We start from the raw sequence: 27,371 nt of genomic DNA, 5'->3' as shown, positions 1-27,371 counted from the left end.
TCTTCTTCTTCTTTTTCAGCTGCTAGGCCGCCAAGCAATAGCAAATAAAAACAAATCCAATAATCTAATCCACAAGTCCACAACTGAAACTGGCTGCAACTGTTTGCTTCTCGCTCTTTTCTCAGCACATAAAGCCCGGGAAGAGAGCGACAACCAATCAGCAGCATTTAGCCCAGCAAGCACGTCATGACGTGCCTGCGGACGTCGCAGTCCGAGCCCCTTCCAATTCTATGCGGATTGGAAACGCATAGACTTCTGGGCATCACAATGATGCCTTCATTACTCCTCCGGGCTGCAATGAAAACAAAAAAAAAAAGCTGTTTAAAACCGCCGCAGCCCGAGGCAGTTAGTGCGCAATGCGCATGCGCGTACTTCAGAGTCGCGGACTCGAAGTTTGTTTAAACAAAAAAAAAAAGGTGTGTTTTTTTTTTTTTTTTTTTTTTTTTACATTTTTTCTCACACTTAAACACTTTACTTTTTTAGCTGAGGGGGCTGCAGTCCGATGCCACGAGCCGCCCCTGTGCTATGGGCTGAAATCACTAGTCCCTCTTCACTTCTGTAAGGAGCATTACCAGTAAACAGCTCTGCTTTCCCATCCCCCATCTCAGATTGTGAAATCACACTGCCTCACATGCTCACCCCCCTGGGAAAGGCAAGATGGTGACATCCCTTCATTCTCCTCCATCCTTCCTCCCTGGCTGGCTCTTCCAGTACTGGGAACACTAACATAACCCCATTTGCCTTGGTCACAGTCAGGGTTACCATCCCTCTGTACCACTGAACCAGGCAGGAATCCTCTATTTAAGTTTGCAAACTTTCTTTGTATCTATATAGGATTTTAGCAGGTACTCTGGTTTCATCCTTCCTTCCAAAAACATATACTAAGGTGTGTGTGTGTGTGTGTGTGTGTGTGTGTGTGTGTGTGTGTGTGTGTGTGTGTGTGTGTGTGTGTGTGTGTGTGTGTGTGTGTAATCACACTGTTTCTCTGTGTCTGCGTTTCTGTACATTATCTTGTGGCTGAAAAGGGTAATAGACCTGCCACTTACCCATTTAACAGATAACTACATTAGATCTGGTGTATTATAATATTACCTTTAGCCAGAAACACAGAGTGAGACAGTTTTCATTGCATTTTTTAACTGAGTTGTTTCCCTGATGTTGTCACTTTTTATCATGGAATGCCATCATTTTGCTAGAATATGGAGCCCATCGGAGGACACACACACACACACACACACACACACACACACACATCTTTGAGATGTGGGTAGATACTGGAAACCCATGCAAAAACCCGCTTAGGTACAAAGTAGGCATGTAGACTCTGTATTGAAAGCACTTCAGCCAAGAACTGAACCAGACGACTAGGTGATGTAATGCAGCATTGCTAATTACTGCTCTATTAATTTGCCCCAGCCTTCATTACCACCTAATTCTGCATGTCCAGGAGGCCCTGATTAAAGATTAAAAAATGTTAAAAAAGCAAAATAAGTGCTTCAGCATCACACATTTGGGTACAGTTGCATTTGGCTTTTAGGTGGGCTCCTTTATTTTACTTACCTTGTACTACAGTAATAACATAATATGTTATTGTGCGAAAACAGCAAACCACATACTGCAGCAGGCTACAGACCTATTGAAAAAATATACTGGACAATTATTTTTTTTCCAATATCTTTATTTGCATTTCAATTTTATTATAATAAGTAAAGATTAATTTAATAATTGCGTATCAAAAATAAAAAAAAAGTATAAGTACAAAAAAGAAAACATAACACATCCAAACTATAACAGAAACTATATACAAACGTGCTAAGTGCCTATATAGATCTTTCATATAATAAGTTGGTAAAATATAACAATAAAAGTTCCGAGTAAGAGTAACCTTTTGTTTTTCCCTTCGCATGACTGATTGTGACTATTTATAAAAGTTAAGATTCATTATAGAATATGATCAAAGTATTTACTCCAATATATTACATAATAAGAATCTTTATTTTGATTATTTACTATTAATTTATGGGCTGTTATATATCGATTACAATTAGTTTGAATCCATCCCATGAGATTTTTGATCTGTCAAGCCAATTCTGGGTAATATAAAATTTAATCAATGAGAAAAGAATAATTAACGCATATACTTCTTGCTGTGTTAAGCCAGGAGGAAGCATATATAAAAGTGCAAATTCCCAAGATAAGATAGATTTCTCATAGCCCATTTTCTCTAACTTTGTCTTTGTGGAACACCATCATTTATAAGAACATTTATATCTCCAGAAAATATGTAATACATCAGCTTTTTGATATTTGCATAAAACAATTTGGTGAGAATATGGAATGATATCTATTAAGTATATCTGGAGTCAGATATGCATTGCTCATGATCATTAATTGGGTATAAAGGAATTTTTTGAAAGGTAATAATTCTGAGGTTAATTGAATAGAATAAATTCTTGGATTTTGTGTAATTGATGGGTTAAGATTGGTTCAATACCTAGAATAAACAATAGAATTTTGGTATTTAAGGGTTGTAATTAATTTATATGTATTAGATATTTTCTTTGAGGTGAAAGCAGACAATAACTGTTTACAGAGATTTATATTATGATCATTAATTTTAGATTCATCTAAGAGTGTTGAGATTATTTCTGTTATTTGTCTTAATATTACAGCATAGCTTTTAGGTGGTGCTGCAGTAGCGTTGTCACCTCACAGTTCGATTCTCAGAGCGTCTTCTGTGTGGTGACATGCGTGAATGGGCATTCCTTCGTTGAAGGTTGTGCATTAGGCCCGGAAAGCCAGCACGTAAAACTCTACTGCCAATCATTAGCGAACCGGAGTTCCGCTGTGGCGACCCCTAACCAGGAAAAGCCAAAAGACACAAACAAATTACAGCATAGCTTTTGGGAAGATTTAGAACATTTCTTACATCACTAATTGAAAGTCTTCTCTAGATATAAAGATCCATAACAAAGATTAAGCTTTATTCGGTCTGAGATTAAGGTTCAAATGGATTAGTTGAAATAACATAAATGAGTGTTTTAAGTCTAACAAGTCAATTTCTGTAAGATTATTACCTTGTGTATTAAGAATTTGTGTATTTTGAGAATTGTAATCCTTTCCTTGTTAAGGAAAGGTAAAGCTTTGGGACTGTACTGGTATTTACATACATAATTATACTATAGCTTGACCCAGATAGGACTACAATTATTCTGGTTTGGATTATATTCTGATATTATAAATCTACTAGACCTGATTATATCATAGTAAAGTTTAAAGTCAGGGAGGCTCAATCCTCCAAAATTTTTTGGGTGGGTCAACATCTGCTAACTAATTCTGATAGATTTTGGAGACCATAAAAATTTGGATAATTTTGCATTCATAGTTTTAAAAGTGTAATGTGATGTGTTATCAGATGAGATGAATTACATTGGAATGGCAATCTTGGCAACATATTCATTTTCATAATGGCAGCTTTAGATAATAAGGGAAGATTAAGTTTATTCCATTTGAGAATATCATGCTCAATATTTGTGCATAATTTCTCTAGATTTTCTTCATCGAAAAGATGGAATTGTAATGAAAAGTTATGCTAAGATATTTCTATGAATTGTTTTTTCTTAATTTCAGATTTAGGAATGGAAACAGTCTTAATAGCTTACAATATTCTACCTGTGTGTGTGTGTGTATATGTATGTATATGTATATATATGTGTATATGTGTATATATATATATATATATATATATATATATATATATATATATATGATATATATAAGTATAAGAACTCCAACTCCTATGGTAAATGGACCAAACTGCACAAAATAAAGTAAAAATCCAAGAAAAAGTATGGTCCAAAACACTGCCAGAATAACAGCAACCAGTAGTTTATTTCACGTAAAAGAGGTAAGCGCTTTCACGAATAACAGACTCACTTCTTCGTTATTCTGGCCGTGTTTTGGACCATACTTTTTCTTGGATTAATATATATACACATGTACACACACACACACACACACACACACACACACACACACACACACACACACACATATATATATATATGTGTGTGTGTGTATAGACATATACATTGCAGCAAGTCTATGGTTATGTTATTTCATAACTCAGAAAAAGCTATAGGCTTGTTGACAGTTATTAATCTGTAAGATTCAGGTTGCTACATGTAAGGCAACAGAGCCTTGGTTTGTGGCTAGATGAAAATGTGTCCTTCACATATACCACTTAGCATGGTCACAGTAGTATAGCAACTGAAATTTCCATATAGTCTTGCAAACCAATTTTCACAGGATGCCAGGAGGGTAGTTGAAATAAATGTTTTGCTTCTTAAATTAAAATATGATGTCCTTGTCATTCATTACTTTTCATTCTTAGCACAATGAGATTGTTGCAATGTGCAAAAAAGCAACATTTGTAGGTTTATTTCCTTACAAATTTCAAGGATTGCAAGTGCCTAACCTCGTTTTATGGTCAGATGGTTGCTGATTACACCGGGGTAACCCAGCATCTGGACACCATAACCTTAAAGGCTATCAGGTCCTGACATTCCATTAAATATTTTCCAGTATTTTCTATAAGTAATCTCCAAGAATAATATTACTCAGTCTCAAAAAACTGCCAGATCCTCAGATGGCTGTAGTGCAAAAAAAAAAAAAACAATCATAATGCCTGCCTTGATGAAGGCTTCTACTTGTCAGTTCTGACATGAATTGGTTGCCCTATTGTCATCAAAGATTAATGAAAGGTCTAAAACTAAAAAGAAGGGAAGAACGGATGCCTGGCCACTACACAAACAAAGTCTCTGTACCAGCCAGAAGCGTGTCCCCTAAATGTGTTTACTATTTTTTTTTACCTCATGTGCTCACTATACAACATAACATATTTTCATACCACCCACTTTTCTCTATATCTCAAATATCCTTTACTAGTGTGAACTCCACTTTGATTCTTAAATTAGAAGAGCCATACCACAGAATCAACAAATTCAAGACATTCAACATGGAAACAGAGTTGTAATTCACTAAAGGCCAGAAACTGTTTAGAAATAGGAAAAACAACTGGGCATCAATACTCTTAAGAGGGCTCATTCAGTTCTGCATCACCCAAATGTCCCTTTCTAAACTCCGAGTGGTACACTCTAGAATGTTCCCCTCCACAATAATAGCTTGCATCTTTCCAACTAAACCAGCAAGATACGTCTTCATTCAGGACTGTAGTCTCCAAAGGCCAGAATAATAATCTTTATATTATATGATAAATAACCAACACACTATCCTTCAAAGAAAGATGTTACATCCTCTGAGATGTCTTAGACCTGCATCTGTAATACTGCCATAACCTAATAATTAAATGTCTCACTGAATGATACTCCCTTCCCATATCTGCAATAACCAACTACCCCTATATGAATATTGCAAGCAAAACCACCATGAAGCTCCCAGAGTGAAGAGAAAATGCATGTGGTGTATATAATCTCTTGACTGTCAGCTGTGTATTTGTATTGCATGCACCTGTATGATTGATTGTTAGCAATATTTTAAATGTTGTGATGTATATAAAATATGTGATGCAATAATGTTAGCTTTTCTTCCCACACCTCAGCTGAAAAGCACTATGTCTGGTTAGAACTTTAAAGTTGATAAATAACAAGCAAACAAAGAAATGTACTAACTAAGTAGTTAAGTGAATACTGTTTATCCATAGTGGTGTATACTTGCATGTAAGCATAGATAGATAGATAGATATAGTATGTTGTTCCTGGGTTGAAACTCGGAAGTATTAAGACAACTCCTTTGCAGGAAGAGGAATTCAGGCTATGAAAAGAATTCTTTAACTTTGATTTAAAGGTTTTAAGATTGTGACAGACTTTGGTATAATTTGGTAAACTTTATAACGAAAGAGATTCGTAGTAGTCAGTTTCTCATCCTAAGCCCATCCCCAACTGTATCATAGCTGGATTTCAGTATCTCTCTACTAAAGTTGTTCATGAACCATACAAAGTTGAAATCTGAGTTAGAACATGACAGCACACAGTTTATCTTCTCTAGTGAAAAAAAAAACAAGGGTGTGCATGCTGGTGGTAACCCACATCTACTTTGCTGTATGGCATATTATTTACTGTATGCTGCTCAGGAGCTCCAATTGGAGAGTTTAGAGTATGAATCCCCCACACAGAAGACATGAGCTAACCGTTAAATCATGTTGTCTTAATATCAAAATGTATTTGACTGTGATTGTTCCTGAAATTGGTACTACACAAGATTTCATATTTATAGAGCTGCAACTTGAAGACTCCACATTTTTGCGGCATGCCAGTATTTAAGCATGCAGGCTAGAGAAGATTCTGAGGTTGGCAGAAAACTCCTCAAAAGTCTGTTTTCTTCATTTTTCTTCTCTTGTTCAGCAATTCTACCTACCCCCTTATGTAGTTAATTGCTTGCAGTCTACACTATTCAGAGTATGAAGGTACTGCATATAGTTGGTAGCAACATATCCTGGATATAGAAGATCACTTAACAGTGCTCAGAGTAGTTTGACCCCTTTTCCTCTCTTCACAAAATAACATTGTAACTGCGGTGGTGGTGCTGCAGTAGCGTTGTTGCCTCACAGTAAGACGTTGTTCTGTTCGATTCTCAGCTAGAGCGTCTTCTGTGTGGAGACATGCGTGAATGGGTGTACCTTCGTTGAAGGTTGTGCGTCAGAGCTGGCAACTCGGCACGTAAAAATCTACTGCCAATCATTAGCGGACCAGAGTTCCGCTGTGGCGACCCCTAACCGAGAAAAGCCGAAAGACTCAACAACAACAACAAAATAACATTGTAATGAAACAATGGATTGAGTTATTTTATACACTATCCATCTGCAGTTAGTTTAGTTTCATTTAGACTGTGCAACTTAAAAGACTTTGAAACCCTAGTACGAGGCTAAAATTCCTTAACTGCCGTAAGTTCAAAGTCATTCCCATTTTTATCGTGCTGAAGTTTCTGGACTAGCCATCTGGTAGTTTGCATAACGCGTTGTTTTATGAAAAAGATAGATACTGGTAGGAGGTAAAATTTCACTCTTTCACCAGATAAGTGCGATAATCTTTGAGAGTTGTATTTTAATTAAAATGCTTTATTAAAGACTTAATATAAAATGTTTATTCTTTCAAAAGTCTGTGCCAGACTCATTGATTTGTCACCCTTTTCAATTATTTCATTTTAGATCCATCTGGATGATACTTTAGGGCGTTTATCTCGTATCTTGGAAACTGATCACTTTGCTCTAGTGGTACATGAACAAATACAATGTAAGAGCATGTTTTCTTTTTTGAACTGATGATATGAATGCATGCTACATTAGTTTTCTTGCTACTTCTGGTAACCCTATTTTTTGTAGAATGTAGTACTTTAAGGATTAAGCGTTTTAATAAAAAAAAACATTGAATGTTTGCATTGTTTGTAATTGAAGAAATAAGACGCATAGAAGATGAAGTCTGCATGAAAACATAGCAACAGAAAGGTCTCCAGTTCCAAGTGTTGTGCTTACAGAATGTATAGCGCATGTATCATTCATTTGTGTCAAAAAATCACGTGTAGCCATATTTGAAAACTGTCAAATACTTCTGTAGTTTATGTAGCATCTCTAGAATAATTCTTTTTTTTTTCTTAAATAAAACAGCAGGAGCAGCAGAGATATACTTTCAAAATGATGTTAGCTGACCTTCTTGTTTAGTTGCTACCAACATCTGTAGGCTTATCTCCTTGACAAATTGCAGGAAGTACCTTTGCCTAGCATTGTCTAAGGTCGGCTTGTGGCTGGTTATGGCCAGAGTAACCCTGCAAATGGTGACATTAACTTTAAAACTTACTAGATCCTGGTATTCGATTAAGTATTTTCCAACAATATGTAGCCAGCAACAATAATGTCACTCAGTCTCACAGTCAGCATATCCTCTGTTATGAAGATACAAGCATTATATTTTCCCCTTCTTTTCATTCTGTCCACTAACTTTGCTTGCATAGTCTTCAGTGAAACTGCAGTGCACTTCATGCCATTTACACCTTTGAGCTTGACTATATTAAAAGGTAGCAAGTGTTTTCAGAGAGCCAGTGTTTTTCTAGATAGGTATTGTCATGCATGGTTATTTCTGGAAGATCGTTATAGGGTAAAACCTGGGAGAAATGGATGGCTGCCTTAACTCATATATGTTGCATTAGATGATGTACTGCACTGTCTTTTATTTTATACTGTGATAATTGTTTAACTGTAACAAAAGACTATATCCATAAGAAAATGTATTGTGAAGCAACAGGTGGCTAATTTTTTGTCATATTCTGGATAGCTTAGTGCAACAGATTCCGAATATAACAATAACTGTGTGACACAGCAGATCTGTAACAACTTAGTCTCAGTGGGTAGGCCATTACTTTATGGTATAGCCTTCCATTACTAGATGACACCATGCTGCAACCTTTTGTTCAGCATTATCTTTAATATGTCTCTACCCCATTATCTGGGTGATCCCCCCTCTTTGCTATTATCCATCAGTTTGCTGCAACTTATTACATCAAGTTTTTCTGTTTTATGCCATTTCTTTTTAATCTTTGTTAAGAAACATGCCTTGATTTTCAGTATGTTTCCTTAATGTGCAATGATCGTATAGTAAGACAAACATGATAAATGTTTTTATTTCTTGGCTGTGATCACACAGTATCACAGGATGCAGACTTTTCAATAGCTTATTGTCACTGAAGGAGGATTTAGAACAAAAAGAAAACAAAGCTATTTTACTGTTCATCAAAAGGTTGACTGCAAAAAGCACAGAAAATCCTACGCTACATTTTTAGCATACTTTCTACGTTACACATTGTCATAGTCTAGAGGTAGGTCCCACAAAATAAAAACAGATAACATCAGTGGTGATCCAGAAGGGTACTTAAGACTATCTGTTAGAGCAGCTGTATCTTTATTGTTTAGGTCGGTGACAGCACTAACAGACAACACCCATTTCTACAGTGGTCCTGCTGTTAAGGTGGTGCATATAGGAATACCAAGTGATGGTCATGGAACCAGATTAAAGCTCATAGGTAATTGTTCCCTTGCCAATGAACCTTTTCAATGAAAGTTTCATCAGTTTACCTGTCATCAAAGCCTTTAACTGTGTTACCATAGCAGACACCACTGGTGATATGGTATTTGCTATACATTTATAACTCTGAAGATTTACTTATTGAAGGCTCGGCTCATGTTTTAAATAAGATCTGATTGAACAAGGCAGGTGCATTTGTTCAGTGATTATGCTCCATTCAGTCAATTTCTTTAGTTTCTACATGCATGCATGCATTCTTAATTCTGGACCTGAAAGCTGGGTAAAAGGTAATTTCTTTGAGATTGGAGTGCTGGAAATTTCATCATCTGATCCACTGACTTTCCAGAATGCTTTTAGTTTGGGACATTAAGTGGATTGCAATGTTTCAAGTTTTCTACCTTACATAATATATCACAGATTTGCAGTTATTTCTTAAATGACTGTGAACAAGTCATTTAAGCTGATAAACTGACAGCGCCCTTGATCCCCTGAAAGAATATAGAATTACAAAAAAAAACACAAACGCTGTTTATATACTAATGGCAATGCCATACAGAAACAGTGATTTTATGCATAACTGCATCTGTTGTAGTGCATATATACACAAGAGACAACAGTAGTTGTTTCAGGTTTTTCATACTTAGCATCATAATGAAGTCACTTTATACTAAACTTGTTACTGATTCAAAGCTGCTATCTCTTCTTGATGCAATTTTCTCAAAATAACCAAAATGACAACTGTATTAACATTTTTTTTTTCAAATTAAACAAAAATTAGTCACAGGTGAAACTAGCATTTCCTAACTGGGTACACTAGCATTTGCAAAATATTGGCAGGATCATGTTTGTTTCATTTTGTTGAGGAAGGGAGCTGGCATAATTGTTAAGGCGCTTACCTCACAGACACCATGTCCAGGGTTTGATTCTCCCCTTTGAACACTGTGTGGTTATTTGCTATACCTCTGAACTATTCCTGATTTGCAGAGATGTCCCTGATTTTAGGGGGAGAAGTTGGCATAATGGGTAAGGTGTTTTCCCTGCAGACACAAGGTACAGGATTTGATTCTAACCTTGAAAAGCATAGCTAGGCTTAAAAGACTCCTTGGGGTCATTAGCTTAGTAATTACATATGAACCTATATTCATTAGTAAGTAAATAATTAAATTTTATTACATAATCTGATCCCTGTTATGTCTAAATGATTATGGGAATGCACCCATGTTTTGCACTGCATGTTTATTTAAAGACTGTGTTCAAGATTTACTAACTAAAGAATGTTTGCACTAGAGAGATTTCATCTGACAAATCTGCATGCATACTTAGCAAAATTTGAGATTGTTCAGATTTCTGTGAGTGTAAGTGATTCCACAGCATACTATCTATATACATAAAACAGATGCTTCTTAATTCTGGACCTGAAAGCTGGGTAAAAGGTAATTTCTTTGATATTGGAGTGCTGGAAATTTCATCATCTGATCCACTGACTTTCCAGAATGCTTTTAGTTTGGGACATTAAGTGGACTGCAATGTTCCAAGTTTTCTACCTTACATAATATATCACAGATTTGCAGTTATTTCTTAAATGATGGCACCCTTCAATGGGTCATGTCAACTCTTCCTCTGTCTTTTTCTTGGCCATGCTTTATTTGTTTGTTCCATCAGTAAATTATTGCAGGAAAGGTCCACTTGCAGCACACAGCTTTGGCCCTAGACTTTTAATGTGGTGCTAGATTATTTAATTTCTTAATGAACGTTTTAGTGATGTAATCAGTAACCAGATCTGTTGCCGACAGGGTCATAGTATGAGATCAGTTATATACTGAGATTAACAGTGTAATGATTGTTCTGTTACAGTAGAACTATTTTTTGTCATGAATACACTAGAGCAAGTCCTCACCAGTGCATTTTTCAGGACAGTGAAGCAAGTGAAAATTTCCTGAATAACTCTACAATTATTCACACAAATTTAATATGAGTATGGGTGTTGTTGAGAACCTAGTCAGGCAGCATGCTCTTACCGGCTTCCTGAAGAAATAACGTGCAAACCCAAAAAGACAGCCAGTATCTGTTCCTCAGCACCAGTACAGTATGGTAGTATTGTGATATTCAAGATAGTGGCTGGGCAGTGGGATTCTGCAACGTCTGTGCTGTGGCATACAGTGTGAAACTTGGGGAGTTGCATAATCAAATCACAATAAAACAGGGTGTGAACTGTCACAACATTCTCAGTTGGCAACAGGTGCTGTATTTCAGATAACAAAAACCAGACTTAACAGTGGCAATCATCAGCCCATGATCAGTGATAATCACAAGCTGTCTGACCACAGAAATAAGAAAGTTTGTCACTGTAGGCAGTTACGTCAGGCAGTTTGAGACCTCTAGTGTGGCTTGAATTGTCATGGCCAAAGTTAATGATGAGTTGAGCTTCAACTGGTTAGTACTTATTCAAAATGGAATGGACCCAAGTCAGTAGCCAAAGATTTTGTATATTGCTGAAGAAAAAAGAAGAATTTCATATTTTCTACACACCAGTGTGATAAGAGAGACTCCTTCTTTGAATGACATTAACAGCTGCATCTACTCATTAGATAGCAGAGACTTGGACTGGGACCATTTGGAAGTCCACAGCTTAGAGGGTATAGTGATAAAGAATTAACTCCAAACTCCACCCTCTGGGGATTATCCTGACGTAGAAAGGACAGTCCTGGCAATTATAATAGGAGACTGGTACAAAATGGAAATATGGCTGTTCTTCTACCTTTAGGGATTTCACTGTATGTTAATGCTGAATTTGATAGTACCACAGTGCACCTCCCAGTACATAAGGTTTTAGTTATGCCATATTTACAGTGATAAAATGATTACTTGCATGGTGAAAGAAGTATGATTTTAATTTCTGATGTAATAACTCAGTAAAAATATACTTTGTGCAGGTTCTGGATTTTCTGCAGTGGAGATAAGCCATACATGCCCCAATGGAGAATGGATAAAATACAACATACCAAATTCTGATAGTTAAATGACTGTGAAATTCTGCTTATGTTCTTTTGTATAAAAGGCCACATATCAGAATCCTGCTCTGAGAATTTTTAACAATATATTTAAGGAATTACATTAGCATACCTAAAGAGAAAATGCAACTAAGAATATTAGTGTACCCCTAGACACTGCATTGAAGCTTAAATTTGAATTTGACTGTCCCATGTTATACCCCTCAACACAGGGAAATTCTGTTGTATCATGTCAGAAGTGAAAATGTTGCTTAGTCTAGTGAAGCATATATGATCTTACTTTAGATTAATGACAACTTGGAAAGCTATATGCTGCACAGCACTATATTTCTCACTTTGAATAGAAGTAATTAGCCCCTAATGGAAAAAAAATTTACACCTTACTATGCCAAACTGTGGTAATAAAGTGATTGTGAAACCCTGTATGGGATAACTCACCATTGTATGAAAGACTGCATGTCAATCCCCTCTTGAAAGCTTTAAACAAAACTTTAATAGTATTACAATAGCAGACCAAGGTGGAAAATTCATGTAAGATTACCACTCTACCCTTCAGGATTTTATGTACAGCTTAACAATGAATCTTACCAAAGCACATCCCCCTTGGCACATGGAAAGTTTGGTCATATATTGTTTGCACTTTCTAAAATTACTTTTTTCTGATGAAATGTGTGATTTTTACTTTTTATTTAGTGACAGCTTGATTAACATATATTATGGGTATATGCTGCATTCTTTTTTATGGATAATGTATGTAACCGCAAATAATGAAACCCAAGTATAATGCCCCATGCCAAATTGCAACAGTAAAATGATTGTGAGACCCTACATTGGTACTTGTATATAAGGCATCACTTCCGTTCTTCCTTAAAAGGTCCTGATAAAATGCTCAGTACATTACCTGCCAACATATGTGTACATAATAATCTTAAGATTGGCATTATACCTTCAACAGTGTCATTCAGTGTTAAATTTGACTGCATCACATTGTTTCTGTCAACACATGGATTTTTTTTCTTTTACATATATGAGGTGACAGAAACTTTACCTTTTTTGGAGAAATTATATATATATATATATATATATATATATATATATATATATATATATATATAATTTCAGTAAAGACACATTCTGGTCATATACCTTATTTTCTGCCTTTAGCAGAAATCAAGTGTACAACCCAATGAAAATCAACGATAATGTACTAATCAAGACTATTGCAGTGAAATACCATGCATACCTGTGTTTAAGAAGGTACTTCTAAACCTCATTGAGAGTTCTCTTTAAAACTTTGCAGGGACAGCGCTGTATAGAATGCATGTCTGACTTTCAGTCTATCCTGAGGATTTTAACAGAACTAATGGTGAAGCAAACACCTGCTCTAGAGATGTCTTAAACACTGACTAGCACATCAACATTCCCAAATAGTACAAGAGGTCCCTAACCCAACATATTCCACTTTTGAGGAATAGACTACCCTTGCATATCAAGCAGACTACTTTTTCAGCTACCTTAAAAACAGTCTGGATGACTGAATCAGTGATTGCAAATTTTCATTTGGAATATATGAGAAAATTTGACTTAACAGGGGGACATTTAGTATGCCATCATTACTAGGTGATGTGACTGAGCTTCTCAGTGATCTCCATAGCTGTACGCTTGTTAGGAACCTGTGACCACAAGCAGAGCTAAACCACTGATGAGCATCTTCTAGATGTAGTTTTCTGGAGGTAGTATAGCTAGCTAACATGAGGGGGGAGTAGCTCAGTACCAGACTGGGCTGGAAAATAACTAAATCTGACACTCAGCAAGTGTACCATGCTAGGTTAACCACTCAATATTAGACATACACTCTGAGTTTACTTTAAGTTGATCAATTTTAGCATTTTTTTCTGGATTACCAGTGCCGGGGAAAATAATCTGAAGTGGGTTGAATGTTTGTAGTATCTGTACTCTAGCACTATAGGCTGAACTTTGCACAATCCATATAGAGTTTGTTTGAACAGCCACGTCTTAAAAGTTCCATTTGTGGCAGACATCAGGCCTGTGTTGTTTGGTGCCTCCACCCCTGCTTTAATATTGCCTGTTTTTTTGTTTTTTTTTAAATCTTTTTATTTGTTTCTAATAGTACCAAAAAGCAACTGACAACCAACAAATCTACATGAACAATATACATGTCAAACTATGTACACTTATACAATGCCCAAAATTACAAAAGTGTGTCATGGTAAGGTTACAGTCATTTCAGAATATGTTCAAAAAACATCCTCCAATATTCTTTGAGATAAGGTTTCTGATTTAGGTTGTGAAATAGATACCTATGAGCCTTAAGGTGTTTAATTGCTAGGAGCTTAAACCCATCCCAAGATAATATTTCCTTTTTTTTTTTGACATGGTAACTGAGAACTCCTCAAAGAAAAGTGAGCAGTTATTTGTAAGAACTTCCAGGAATTTTCTTTTTCCTAGGGAACGTCTGTCAGGGCTTCTTTCTTCCCCACATCTCTGCAACCAGTCCTGAAAGTATGTGCTGCTTTTAACTTTCTGCCACATCTGTCAACGTTTTTACTTTCTCTGTATCAGGTCTGTACATTACCAGACTCTCTTTTTTTGCTCTTTGCAAACATTGCTTCACAAAGTCTCTGGGGAAACAGCTAAACAGAGATAAGGCCCACCCACACCATTATATCATGGGAGGCATCCACAATTCCATCATTAGTTGACATCAGTAGTGACAGCCACAGATTGACTTCATTATGACATTTTTCTGTGAGGTACAAGTGCCCCAAAAAATCAAATTCAATTAAAGTTGCCAGCATAGCCTCTCAGCTGTCATTGATTTTATTGAATGCTCCTGATTTTGACTTATGTTTGCCCTGCCACTCAGAAATTATTTTATTCTGGTAAATTACTGAGGTTTACAATCAGTCAGTAATACCAGTTCATGTTTCTTAATGTTCATAAAATGCATGTTGATACAAAACATTTTACTCTATTAACTGTTTAAGTGCATTAATGTGATATTTAATAATTGTCTCTGATTTAGGACCTTTGTCCCCTAAATAATTTTGGCTTTGTCCAGAACACTTGAGCAAAGAAGTTGAGAGGCATGTTGCCTGAAAATCATGGCTATACAAAGATTTTGCAGCTGTCTGGCCATTTCTTTCCACAAAAAAAAAAAAAAGAAAAAGAAAACCACATTACCTACATATCCTCCACTGTCAGCAGCCTTCACTCTACCCATGCCCTTAGTTGCACACACAGTTATAGAAATGCATTTTTTTTTATTTAAGCTGGTCTTTCCATTGGCTAGTACCTTTTCTCATCACACCTATTGCCCTCTTTAGTCCAGTGTTTTGAGCCTCCTGGCTTCTCCTCCAGTCTCAGATTTAAGCAAACCAATCATTGATGGCTAGTAATGACTCCTGTCCGGAGGTACTGTTTGAAATGACCACACCCATTTTGCACTTCTGTTGCACATGTGCAGAGTGACTGAACCTTGAGTCTGCATGGCCTGCCAATTTATACCACAGGTTTGACATGCTGAAACTGCCTGCATAGTGGGTTACTTTGGTTGTTTTCATGCATAGTTGTAATATGAGCAGTACGAATGGTAATAGATAGCCCCTTGAAAGATATGGTAAGTATTTCTGTAATGGTTTTACCATCATCCTTTTCAATATACCATTCAAAAACATATTTATAAAACTATAATCTCAGCTTCTGAGGGTACATTGCAAAACATTATGTTTTTCATCAATCTGGAATTAATCAATAGCTCTAGTTTAATTTCCTTAAATTTATTTTGGTGTTGCATTTTTATTCAGTGCGTGTTCTTTTCCTATTACTTTTTCTACTTCAGCCTGCCTTTTGACTTCCTTGTTAACATAATAGCATGGTAAATTGTTTAATTAAAAGATAGATAATATATGCAACTTCGTTTAATTATTGCTAATACTGCACCTTGCATGAAGAAACCACATCTGTTTTCATGCATATATGTAACAATTCTGAAGTGCATGCTTCTTTTTTTTTCTGTTCTGGTTAATATAAAACTGTAAATTAATATTTACATCTTTTTCCTCTCCTAGAATCTGTTCTTGCCTAAACTCTGTGTTGTTAATTTCACCAGAATGAATTGCATGCAACCAGATAATTCTTCAAAGTTCAACCTTTTTCGGACGCAACACGCTTCAATTAACGATGTGTACTTGTGCCTTTCAGGTCATGCTCTTCTATCTAAAACCAACCAACCAGATACCACTGGTTGCAAATGTCAGTATTACATAGAAGGTATGATGTACTGTAGTTCTTTTGCAGGGAAAGTATTGTAGGCCATACAAAAATTGTACAGATCAAGTATTAACTAATATAAAATTCTAAGTATAATAAGCAGATGTTTGAAGCAATGCATCCCTCTTGAAAGTACCAGATATGTCTATCCCATGACAGCTTTTGCAGGACAGTTGTGTTTTAATGGAGGGTTGGGATCTGATGTTTTCACAGTCCCTTTAGTGCCTGTTAAATTAAGGCAAATGCTTTGTTTAATTTAGTTTCATCTGGCTTTCTAATAAAAGTATATCTCTTTGTAAGTGATGCAAGAATCTATGTCATGAACACAATCCCGCATCAACTTCATCCAGCATACATAACTTCCCAAGTTTGCTTTGATTTGCCGTGTGCGTGTGTTTTTCAGCATTTCACCCACATTTAGGTTTTATTTTGTTTTCATTAATGCTATAAAACTTGGTAGTATGTCATTTAAAGCTTCTTATTCTGAAGTACACATTTTCTGTTGTCATGGCCCACAGACACAGGAGCAGGATGAGCCTTGGCTGTCATGGGAGTTAACAAAGAGCAAAGGATAAAGTAGCCAATTATTTCCCTGTTTTACAGGAGAAGGTGAGAGGAAAAGTGCCACACATGCAACACCTTTAAGAGGTTTGAGGGCTCTTGTATGTTGGACTGCCAAGAAGTACAGGCAGGATATGTCTTAACATGTCAGAACCCTTGTTCGTTCCTTGATATACCCCATTTTGCATCACAGTCTCAAGGTGCAGGACCTTTGTGTTGCTGTCAGCATTGTATGACAGTTTCTCTCAGCTTGACTCAGCACTTATTCCTGTAGCTGGCTGTACTAGCAAAGGGTAACACTGGGGTAGCTGGATCAAGTGGGGAGGGAATGGCAGTGCACTGGAACTCTGAGGCAGGGAATGGCAGTGCACTGGAAATCTGAGGCAGGGACTGTGAGAAGGATGGATGTCATTAGGTGGGGAACTTGGTTCAAGCACAGTAAAAAGACAAAAATATATATATTTTATGTGAACCTTGTGACACTGTGATTGATTTTAATTGTGCAGTCCTAGCTTACTATTAACCTTCATCGGTTTTGACACTGTTATATTTTGTTTCAACTCGTAGATCACAGTTCTGGTGACTCCAGTTTGAAGCAGATGGTATTTGGTATTGTCACAGCAATTGATCTTCTGAACTATGTTACCACAAACGAGAAGATGCAGTCTGATTAGAATAGAGACTTCCTGACCTTCGTTTTGAAAATGCAACCTAAAAGATTAACGACAGAAGACTTCATCAAGAACTTTTTCACCTTTCTGTATCAAACAGGAAGCTTATACTTCAATGGTTAACACGGCAAAATTAATTTATGACATGATTTACTGTTAGAGATGTACAAACAATTTAAAAGTACCTTGTAATAATCATCAGAGTATGGTGATTTTTTTTGTTCATTTAATGAAAAATCTGAAGAAGCTGGATCCCTAAATTTATACTTTAATTATAATCAAAATATTTATTTTAGTTCATTATTGAAATCGTGTATAAATTGCATTTTAACTGGGACCTTAGAACTCAGAGCTTGTATTTATTTGCTGACATACTCTTCCAAATTTCTGTAGTAACAGCAAGTATATTTACAGTTGGTGTTTTACATGTACTGGTTTAGTTGTCTGGAACTGTGTACAACAAGGAAATTTCTGCACATTTATTTGTTTTCATAATCAGTTATTTGTTAGCAAACCAATAATTTTAGAGTAATGTTAGTCTAAAGTTTTCTTTCCCTTCTGTTCATGTTAATCTGTTTGCATATCTTAACTATGAATGTAGCTAAAGCAGTGGAATAAAAGCACACATCATAAATTAAGTAGCAAGCGCTTTACGTGCACTTTATATTCATCAAGTTATTTTCACTTTACATACATCATCTAAAAATAGTATGGCTTCATCTGCATAACCAGTTAACTGGAACTGAGAAGAGTCCTTACAGGTTAACATAGAAGTAAACCTAAGTGTAACATATTAGCACATAATTCACTGAAGTACTAAACCCTCCTCAAATGACACACCAGTCATTAAAATCATCCATTACAATAACAATTTTTTTAAATCGCCCCACAAGATCAAGCCTGATAGCCATTCATTTTGTAGTAGCAAAAACCTTATGGCTCAATCATTCCTGCCCAGGAATCTCAATTAGCTCATCCACTGTCTGGCAAGAGTTGGGTGGGAAGAAGCACATGATGGTAACGTAGCTCCCCCCTCCCCTGCTTAAGCATCCCACCCCCACTGCCGTACCTTTTTCATAGGTTGATAGGTGTGTACTAGGCTCATGGCCCTGGAGCCTTTACAAACCTAGCCCATAAGAGAAAAGCCACTATGATATCTGAAGAGAAGTGTGCCTCCTATTGCTGAATTGGCTTACTCTGCTGCTTAAACATGACAGCGTGGACTCACCAAGCTCGAGTTTCACTGGGAGAACACCTAGTGTTCCTGTTAGCTGTCACCAATGTGGTATGTCAGAGCTGCCTCCCTTCCCACAAGACAGACAAACCAGCAACAGCTGTTCACTCCCATTCTAGCGTGCCAGCTCATACAGGATCCTAGAATGCTCTTTGAACCAGGGTCACTGCAATATATTCAGGGCTTTATACCTGTATGCCACAGACCTGGTTACAATAGCAAATTAAAAATATGTAGTAAAATACATAGAAACTGTGACCATAACAATCCTCTCCCAATTCCTGGATATAAAACTTGAATCACAATGGAACATAGTCTAGGTTCCTTTCCCTAACATTAAACTTAAAGCAGATAAAAATACATAAAACAGATGTCAGTTATTAATATTAAATGGTGACAAAATAGTTACCTGCATTGCAGCTTTTGAGTACTGGAGTAGGCTGGCTCCACTATATTCTTGAATAGGATAAAGCTGGTAATGGAAAATGAATGCACATTAAATAAATGTAACAACATGCTCACCTAATCCCCATTGATAGTCAAGCAAACTGGCTGGGATAATTATCTCTAATCCTGAAAAGAAATCACAGTCCACATGAGAAAGACAGGCCCTACTGCTGAAACAAGAAAATAAAACTCTTTTTCACCCATAAGACTGAAACAGCAACCCGTAACAAAGAAGTCTAAAACAAAAAGCAGTATGCCTGACACCAAAGCTGAACACCTTAAAACTGTTTCAAAGAACAAAGTTCCCCAAATTTGTATATTTTCTTAACCTTAACAATCCAGTAGCCATCTTGTCAGTCTGTAACACCGAGTCATTAACCATACAGCAGCCATCTTGTTAGGATGTACCTCTGAGTCATTAACTGTCCAGCAGACATCTTGTCAGGGTGTACCACTGACCAGAGATGGCCTTTGGTCAGCTGGTACCCTAGGCAAAAGGGCTCCACAGCGCCCCCCCCCCCCCCCCACACACACACACCATCTGGTTACCACATTCTGGCAAACCTACACAATCCAGATTACTAGAAAAGCGCCCCTGCTATGGTGGCACCCTAGTTGGCCTATGCCTAATGCCGGCTATACCATTGACTCATTAACTGTTCAGCAGCCATCTTGTAAGGGTGTACCACTGAGTCAAACAGAAGTCATGAAGACTGAAGTCATCCATTTTTCTGACCATCCTACTACAATACATACAGAACTATAAGCATCAAAAGACAGATGCAACTTCTTGAGTGTGTCACTGCAGGACACAAACTCAGAAATCACCACTACTACATTAACCCATCACCCAGCTTAGTGTCACAGTTCACAGGCACAACATTTTTTAAAATGAGAAAAGCTAAAGCACCATTAAAAGTAAAAATAAATCTATCCACCTAAGTAATGAAAAAGGCCATCCTAATTCACCCAGCAACATGATCTGTGCTTATCTGTGCCGAAGAAAAAAAGTAGAAAGAGACCCCCAACAAAAATCATATCCAGCCAATAAAAAACTGAAAAAAAGATCACAACCCTCCAACTAAAAACATAAGCCATACCAGACCAATCAAAAGATATTAAAAGCATCTATCTAACCCTAAAAAAGTAAAGGAAATTTTTACCATTGTCCATTGTCATTAAGTCCATTTGTAGTTTTCAGTACTACGCAGTACTACTATATAAAATAAACTCTAAAACTGCAAAATACAACTCAGCAGTATAAAACAAAGATGTAAAAAATGTGAATAAATATTTTTGGAGGAGAGGTATGTTTATGTTATGTGGGAATTATAGGGGTAGGATAACCAATACATCTCATCTAAATCTGCTCTAAAATATAAAAGTATATAGAAACCCACAAACATGCATAAAGCCTAACTAATCAGCATTGATTAGGGGACGTCACCCCCACTCCCTGACTTACTTAAAAATCTACAGTGATCACACAATGTCAAGCTGTCCTTATTGCTAGTGTCATAATTGTTTGTTTGTTGAGTAGGCTAGTTTGAAATAAAATGTGTATTAGATCACTTTTTTCCATGTTTAGATAAAATGAGTGGTAGATAAACTAAATGGCAGTCGTATGTATATTTGTTACATGAATATTTTGACAGTTATACTAACACAATATAGATAATTAAAATGAAAGGAGATATTTGCAAAAAAGTGTTTACTTACCTATCTATAGATCAGGAATGAAAAGGGGAGACTAATACTGGAAAAAGGGAAAAGGTGCATATTTGTAAAAGGCAGAATTAGGAATGCATTGAAAGACGCTGCTAGACAGCAGGAACTGAGTCAAGTGTTTCAGTTGTGCAGAGTAACCCTGCTTTACTTGTAATTTTTAAGATGTAATGAATTGAGAATGTGAAACAGCAAGCCATACATTCAAAATTATGTTTCACTGGAAACAAGTTGAAGAAAAGGATCAAGTCTCGCACATTAGTTGTACTTAACTGTTATTTTTCTATGTAAGAAAATGACTGGGTTATAGAGAATTAATAAAGCTGTCAACCAAATGTTTTTTTTTCTCTTCTTCTCTCTTTGAAATTGAATACTTAAGTCAGTAGACAGCTGAACGATTCAGTTTATTTAAAACTGTGAGTGAAGAGGTGTTTATGTTGCAGATGTAAATTATAAACAGTTAAAAAGAATTTAAACAAATAAGATCTTTCAGGAGGATTTCTGTAATAGTGTTCTCCAGATTTTGACTTCTATTCAACTTCATTTATAATATAATCTGATTCATCCAGAAATTAAACATCTTATTTGCATACTTTAAGTGCTCGTCTCACTCTGCAGGAGCACCTTCATCAGGTGGTGTAAGCCCTCGATAAAAGTCACCTTGGCTAACGACACCATCTTTATTTCTGCTTCACATTTTGAAACTGTTAATTTCCTGATAGCATTTTCCGTTTGTGAATAAGCTAGTCAGTTAATTTTGGCCTGAAGTTCTCAGTATCAGTAGAATTACATTCTGTCATAGTGTGTAGAAATAGTGATGCTTTATTTGGATATCATTTTTGTTAAGTTTAATTACATCTTCAGTCATGTGAGTCAGTAGTAATGCTTGGCTAACAAGCTGCATCAGAAGATATTCATTTCGTGTGTGCTATTTGTTTGACTTCTTCACATGATGCAGCTATTTACAAAAATTTGTAAAAGATCTAATAAATCTAAACAAACTAAAAGGCTAACCTCTTTAAATATATTTTTCTGACTGACAAAGCTTCGCAAGTTAAAAAGAAGGAAGTTAAAGTTAAGTATGAGTTTGAAAACAGAATGGGGAGGAGCATAAAAAGAAGTTATGAGCTAGCAGTCCGTGCATGCCATATAAACTAAAGGAACCTAAATCTTAAAAGAAAGACGGAAAAAGAAAGGAGAATTTAAACAGCCTTGATCTGTCTTAGTCTGTAATGGTTGAACAGACGTGAAAACTCCGACTAAAGGTAAAATAGAAGTTCTCAACAAGGTGGAAAATGTAATCATTATCAGCAGGGCATCAAAAGGAAAAAAAACGTTGAAATCCTTACCACTGACACAGGTCTTTCAAAATCCATATGGACTCACTGTAACGTGGACTATAAGAGCTATATCTGCTGTACAGCCATCATTGAGGGGTGTGCGATTTACCACAAAAATACAGCCGCTACTGTTGCAATTAATGAACCATCTCTACAAACACGACAGAGTACCAGCTACTGAAAGTACTAGAAGCACTGACACAGGATTAGCAAATGTTGGGGGGGGGGGGGACTGTGGCGATGGGACAGCTATCTACAGGCACAAATGATGCCAGTCCAACATACCAACAAATATGTGCTGTCCTCAGGTAAAGATCCTGCAATAGATACTGTATTATTGCCAACACCTGCAACAACCTCACAGAAGAAAGTGTCTCACTTCTCTTGTATTCTTCAGAGAAGAAGATGATTTTTCTGTGAGGAAAGGTGACCCCCCCCCCCCAATTGTTTTAAGACACTAATTGTAATGAACAGCAACCAGACATTGTAAGGTTTTGGAGTGCATAATAAACCCAATGAAAATAAATCATGCAATACAGATATGTTCTCATCAGAAAAGAGGCATTTTGAGCTGCTAAAGTTAAGAAAGTCAAAAACTTTGACAATCTCACGTCTTCTAAAATCTTCTCATAACATTACTAATGCTGTAAAATCTTCTCAGGACATTACTAATGCTGTTTACTAAACATCGAGACTCCTAACCACTTGTTCCTAAAAGCCTGGAAAAGTGCTACTAATAGGACTTTGTTAGTATCCTGAAAGTTGTTTGTCTTTTAGGGGTCGCCACAGCGGAACTCCGGTCCGCTAATGATTGTCAGTAGATTTTTATGGTGCCGAGTTGCCAGCCCGACGCCCAACCTTCAGCGAAGGCACGCCCATTCACGCATATCTTTCGGAGGCCACTCGACCGCGGAGAGGACATGCAAACTCCACACAGAAGGCACTCCAGTCGAGAATCGAACAAGAGAACCTCTTGCTGTGAGGCAACAATGCTTCCGCTGTACCACCGCGGCTTTGTCATAATCATGAACCCTTATTCATTATCAGAAAAAGCAGCAAAAGTAATTTTTTTCCTAGACAAAGAATGCACGATGATGGACAGAATATCGAACTCAAACCTGTTAATAAATGCACTAAATTATCTCTGTGACACGGTGAGTACCAGAGCTTTATATTAGAGCCAGTGAAGTATAGATAACTCACATTGCAGATAATGACACCATCCACCTGAGACAAAATACATATGACTAAATATACCTATAAAGGCTTGGATGTCTTAGTGACAGAAATGGCAGTGACCATCCAGAGACAAACATGGTCATTCTTAGTGACAGTGACAACAGTGGTAGTGCCATTAAGATACAAAATTGCAGTATCATTGACAATGGCCTTCCATATACAAGCATTGCCACTGACCCAGCAGCCTTTATTACAGGATGCTAAAACATTAAGTAGTAGATTGGTCTACTTCTACTGAGATTTTGTATGAGCAACCCACAGATGAGATTTTATCAAAACTTTAGTAAAGGGAAAATGACAGCAATAAAATACAATGCCTCACACATTCATTCTCTAGTATTTCAAAAATAATCCTAAATCAATGAGCGCATTTATTAAAAGCAGCAACCTGGCCAGATGCAACACAAAAGAAACAGTTTAAAACTCACTGGAAGGTGCCAACAACAGCAAAGGAAGTCCTAAACCTTCCTTTTCCTTATAGGTCCAACACAAAAGAAACAGTTTAAAACCCACAGTAAGGTTACTATCAGCAGTAAGGGAGGTCCCAAACCTTTCCTTTCCCTTTTAGAGCTGCCAAACTAATGCAGTAAGAGGATGTGTACATTTCAGTTTGTTATAAAGGAGAAAGTTATGCATTACTTTTGTTTTTACTTTTTTTTTTACTGATTGCATTTTCAGATCCAGTATAAACAACATTTGAAAAAATTAAATTCCCAGACCCAAAAATAAGTTAACTTTTATATATTGAATATATAAGCAACCTTTTATGACAGCAGTCAAACACATTAAAAACATTACAGACTTTAGCTTAATATATTACTTACATGAGATGTCTGCTTACATTTATATTGTTATGAATTAAACGGTTTGTATTTCTTAATTAGCCATTTGTTGATGCCCAGCACTTTCAGTGTTTATAAGGAAAAACATCTGAGTTGTCCAGTTTTTCTCCTAAGAGCTGAATTGTAGACCATGAGATTGTGACTATATTATTTGAAAATAGTTTTTTTTAATATCATTCTCTGTAATTTCTTGTTTTAGCAAAAGCAGTAATAAACGTTCAGAAAATTGAGAAAGATGAGTAATTTTCTAGTTTCTTGAATTGATTTTCCTTCCAACAGCTAACACAGTGCATAAAAGATCATTCTGAGTTAATGACAAGCCTTTAGGAAAAGGAACATTAAATAAAATCAATTCTCTGGGAACAGACATATCAGACCATATTACTTGTAGAAAATAATTTATCTTATTCCAAAAGTTAGCTCCGACCTTGCAGTGAGGAGAAAAGGAGGTTTTTGTCAACTGAGCATTACATATATCTTAATCTTCAAATATTTTTATAGGATTTTGTAAAATAAAATCTTGAAGTTTTGATATTAATTTCTTCTTCGTATAGTGTAAGACTTTAGACAAATCAGATAAGATAGATGTAAGCACTATATTTTCAAATCTAATTTGACATATATTCTAACAATTTTGGAAAATGCTGAATTGGTGTATATTTTATCTTATCAAATTTCATCATTGGCTTGTCATTCAAGAAATCAGAAGATAAACAATCATCTTTGTCTAAATGATGGTCTTTAATAAGACTTTAATAAGATTCTCCATTGATTTCACCTCAGAATTTTTAAAATGATTGTAGTACCCTAAAAATGTTCTCCTTCCATTGACCAACTTTTTTCTGTACATTTTAAGAGACATTTTTGTATAAAAGAGTCTTAATATATTTAACCCATATTCATTGGGCGGTGCAGTGGTGCAGCAGTTAACGTTGTCACCTCACAGCAAGAGGTTCTCCAATTCAATTTTTGGCTGGGGTGCCTTCTGTGTGGAGTCTGCATGTTCTCCCTGTGTTTGCATGAGATTCTTCTGGGCACTCTGGTTTCATCCCACATTCCAAGGACATGCATCTGGAGCATTTCTCCCTGGGCTTTCACTGAAAATAGACTCTATCCCTTGTCAGAGTTTCCCGGTCAATAAATATTAAATAAATACGTTTGTATATGAGATTTTTAAAAGTTTTAATTATTTATGTATTTTTTGCTCCCATTTAAAACATTCTTACTGGCCATTCCAGTGCCCTGTCTATCATCAGGTCTCTCTGCACCTTCTTTTCTACCCCCCAAGACTTACTCTGATGAGCTGGATCCAACATGGAAGTTAAGGGCCTCCCGGGGAGGGGTCTGAGTGGTCACTAATTCAACTGTTTTTTTTTTCCCTTTTATGCCCAACCCTCCATTCCCCCTGCAGTCCCTGGGTTGCATCCCGAGGGTAGGAATGCAATGGGGCTTTGCTGATATATCGCCCCACCTCCACAGTGGCTCAATTTCCCCACCTAATCCCACAGATGGACAACCCTCACATGTTTGGCCTCTATTAGGGATTATTATGTGAGGAATAACCTCAGGACCACCTTCTCCTCTGGGACAGAAACACCCATCCCTCCCTGCCACTCTGGCAGTCACTTGAGCTACTAATTAAACCTGGGATGTCTGGGCTGTAGTCATGGCTTTATCCCTCTTCAGAATATTAAATTGGATAAAGTTACATAAAAATCAACCATTATTTGTCTATAATCTCAAGAGAATAAGATGTTTTCATTTTATTTGAATTAAAGTTAACGCAAGTCTTTCAAATCCAAAAACATAGCTTTTATGAACCCAGTGAATGATAATTTTAAATGAGGCTTTGTGGGCATAACTTTCAATGGCAGGTAATGTAATGCCTCCTTTTTCTCAGTATATTGTGTGGTTTTTGAAGGCTTAACTTTTTTTTTTATTTCAGAATTGAATTATTATAATTTTTAGGTCCAGATTACATAAAGTTCTCAGAATCTGGTGCATTTCACAGACTTCCATGCAAATGATGCAGATAAACAAGTAATATGCTAATATGCCTTAGTGCATATAGAATAACATGGCTCAAAACAAATATGTCCAACAAGGTTAGCACACTCTCAAGCAGTCACATAAAATCTATATATATCCAGTCAAATGGTTCATAAACTGGGCTCTGTATTATCAATGTGTATCAATGGAAATTATACAAGCTCAATGCAAATAACATTAAATCAGTAAAGTAAGACAAATCTCCATTAATCCATCCATTAAGAAGAATAATGTTTGCAAACAATTATGGATTTCATTGTAATGCTTGTACAGGTGTATATAAATATATTCATTATAATATAAGAAATCTGACAGACTCCATAGAATTCCACATAAAAAATTAATCAAGGCAAAGGATAATCATGGCCACTAACAGTAGCTAACGATTAGTGTGGAACCCGTGTGGGGAACACAAGTAACACACACACCCAAGGGAATAGGGAGATGGAAAAGCAAATGTGGGGTATGGGTAAAGAAGAGGGACAACAAGAGGTATGCAGAAATAGGAAAATCTGAGGGATAGTCAGAGGGGTATGGTTATTTATTTATTTATTTTGGGGGGGTAGGCCCCATTTTTTTCTTTTTTGGAGAATAGAAGAAGTGGAAAATAGAGGTGAGGAGGAGAAGGAGGAGGGAAAAAACAGCAGGGATAAACATATAACAAATATCACAAAACATGGCAAAGATTAGAAATTAGCATAAAGGAGAGGTAAATTACATGGCACACTGTACAACACGGGTGAAGGAAAATGGACAAACGATAGGGTTGCATAACAGCCAAGGTGCAGTGCAAAAATACATATGTACCTGTACGTTATGTAGTGCTGAGATGTTGCAAACTATGTGACAGCCATACTTGAAGATGTA

General features: G+C 36.4%; 1 protein-coding gene across 2 annotated transcripts in view; it reads left to right on the top strand.

Annotated features, from left to right (window-relative positions):
* The window catches only part of CBS (cystathionine beta-synthase), a 656,282-nt gene extending 634,913 nt beyond the window's left edge, over nt 1–21,369 (top strand). The window contains exons 15-17 of one of the 2 annotated variants that reach the window (XM_044072236.1): nt 7,226–7,310; nt 16,328–16,396; nt 17,525–21,369. In XM_044072236.1, the coding sequence (XP_043928171.1) occupies nt 7,226–7,310; nt 16,328–16,396; nt 17,525–17,631 (261 nt within the window). In that variant the 3' untranslated portion in view covers nt 17,632–21,369. The remainder of the gene's footprint in view (nt 1–7,225; nt 7,311–16,327; nt 16,397–17,524) is intronic. The other variant, XM_044072237.1, reaches the window with a different exon arrangement.
* Nucleotides 21,370–27,371: the final 6,002 nt, after the last annotated feature.

The sequence above is a fragment of the Protopterus annectens genome, chromosome 5.part0 (assembly GCF_019279795.1).
Source record: "Protopterus annectens isolate FY-2018-M chromosome 5.part0, PAN1.0, whole genome shotgun sequence".
Taxonomy (NCBI): domain Eukaryota; kingdom Metazoa; phylum Chordata; order Ceratodontiformes; family Protopteridae; genus Protopterus; species Protopterus annectens.
This window is presented reverse-complemented; position numbering and strand designations above follow the sequence as displayed.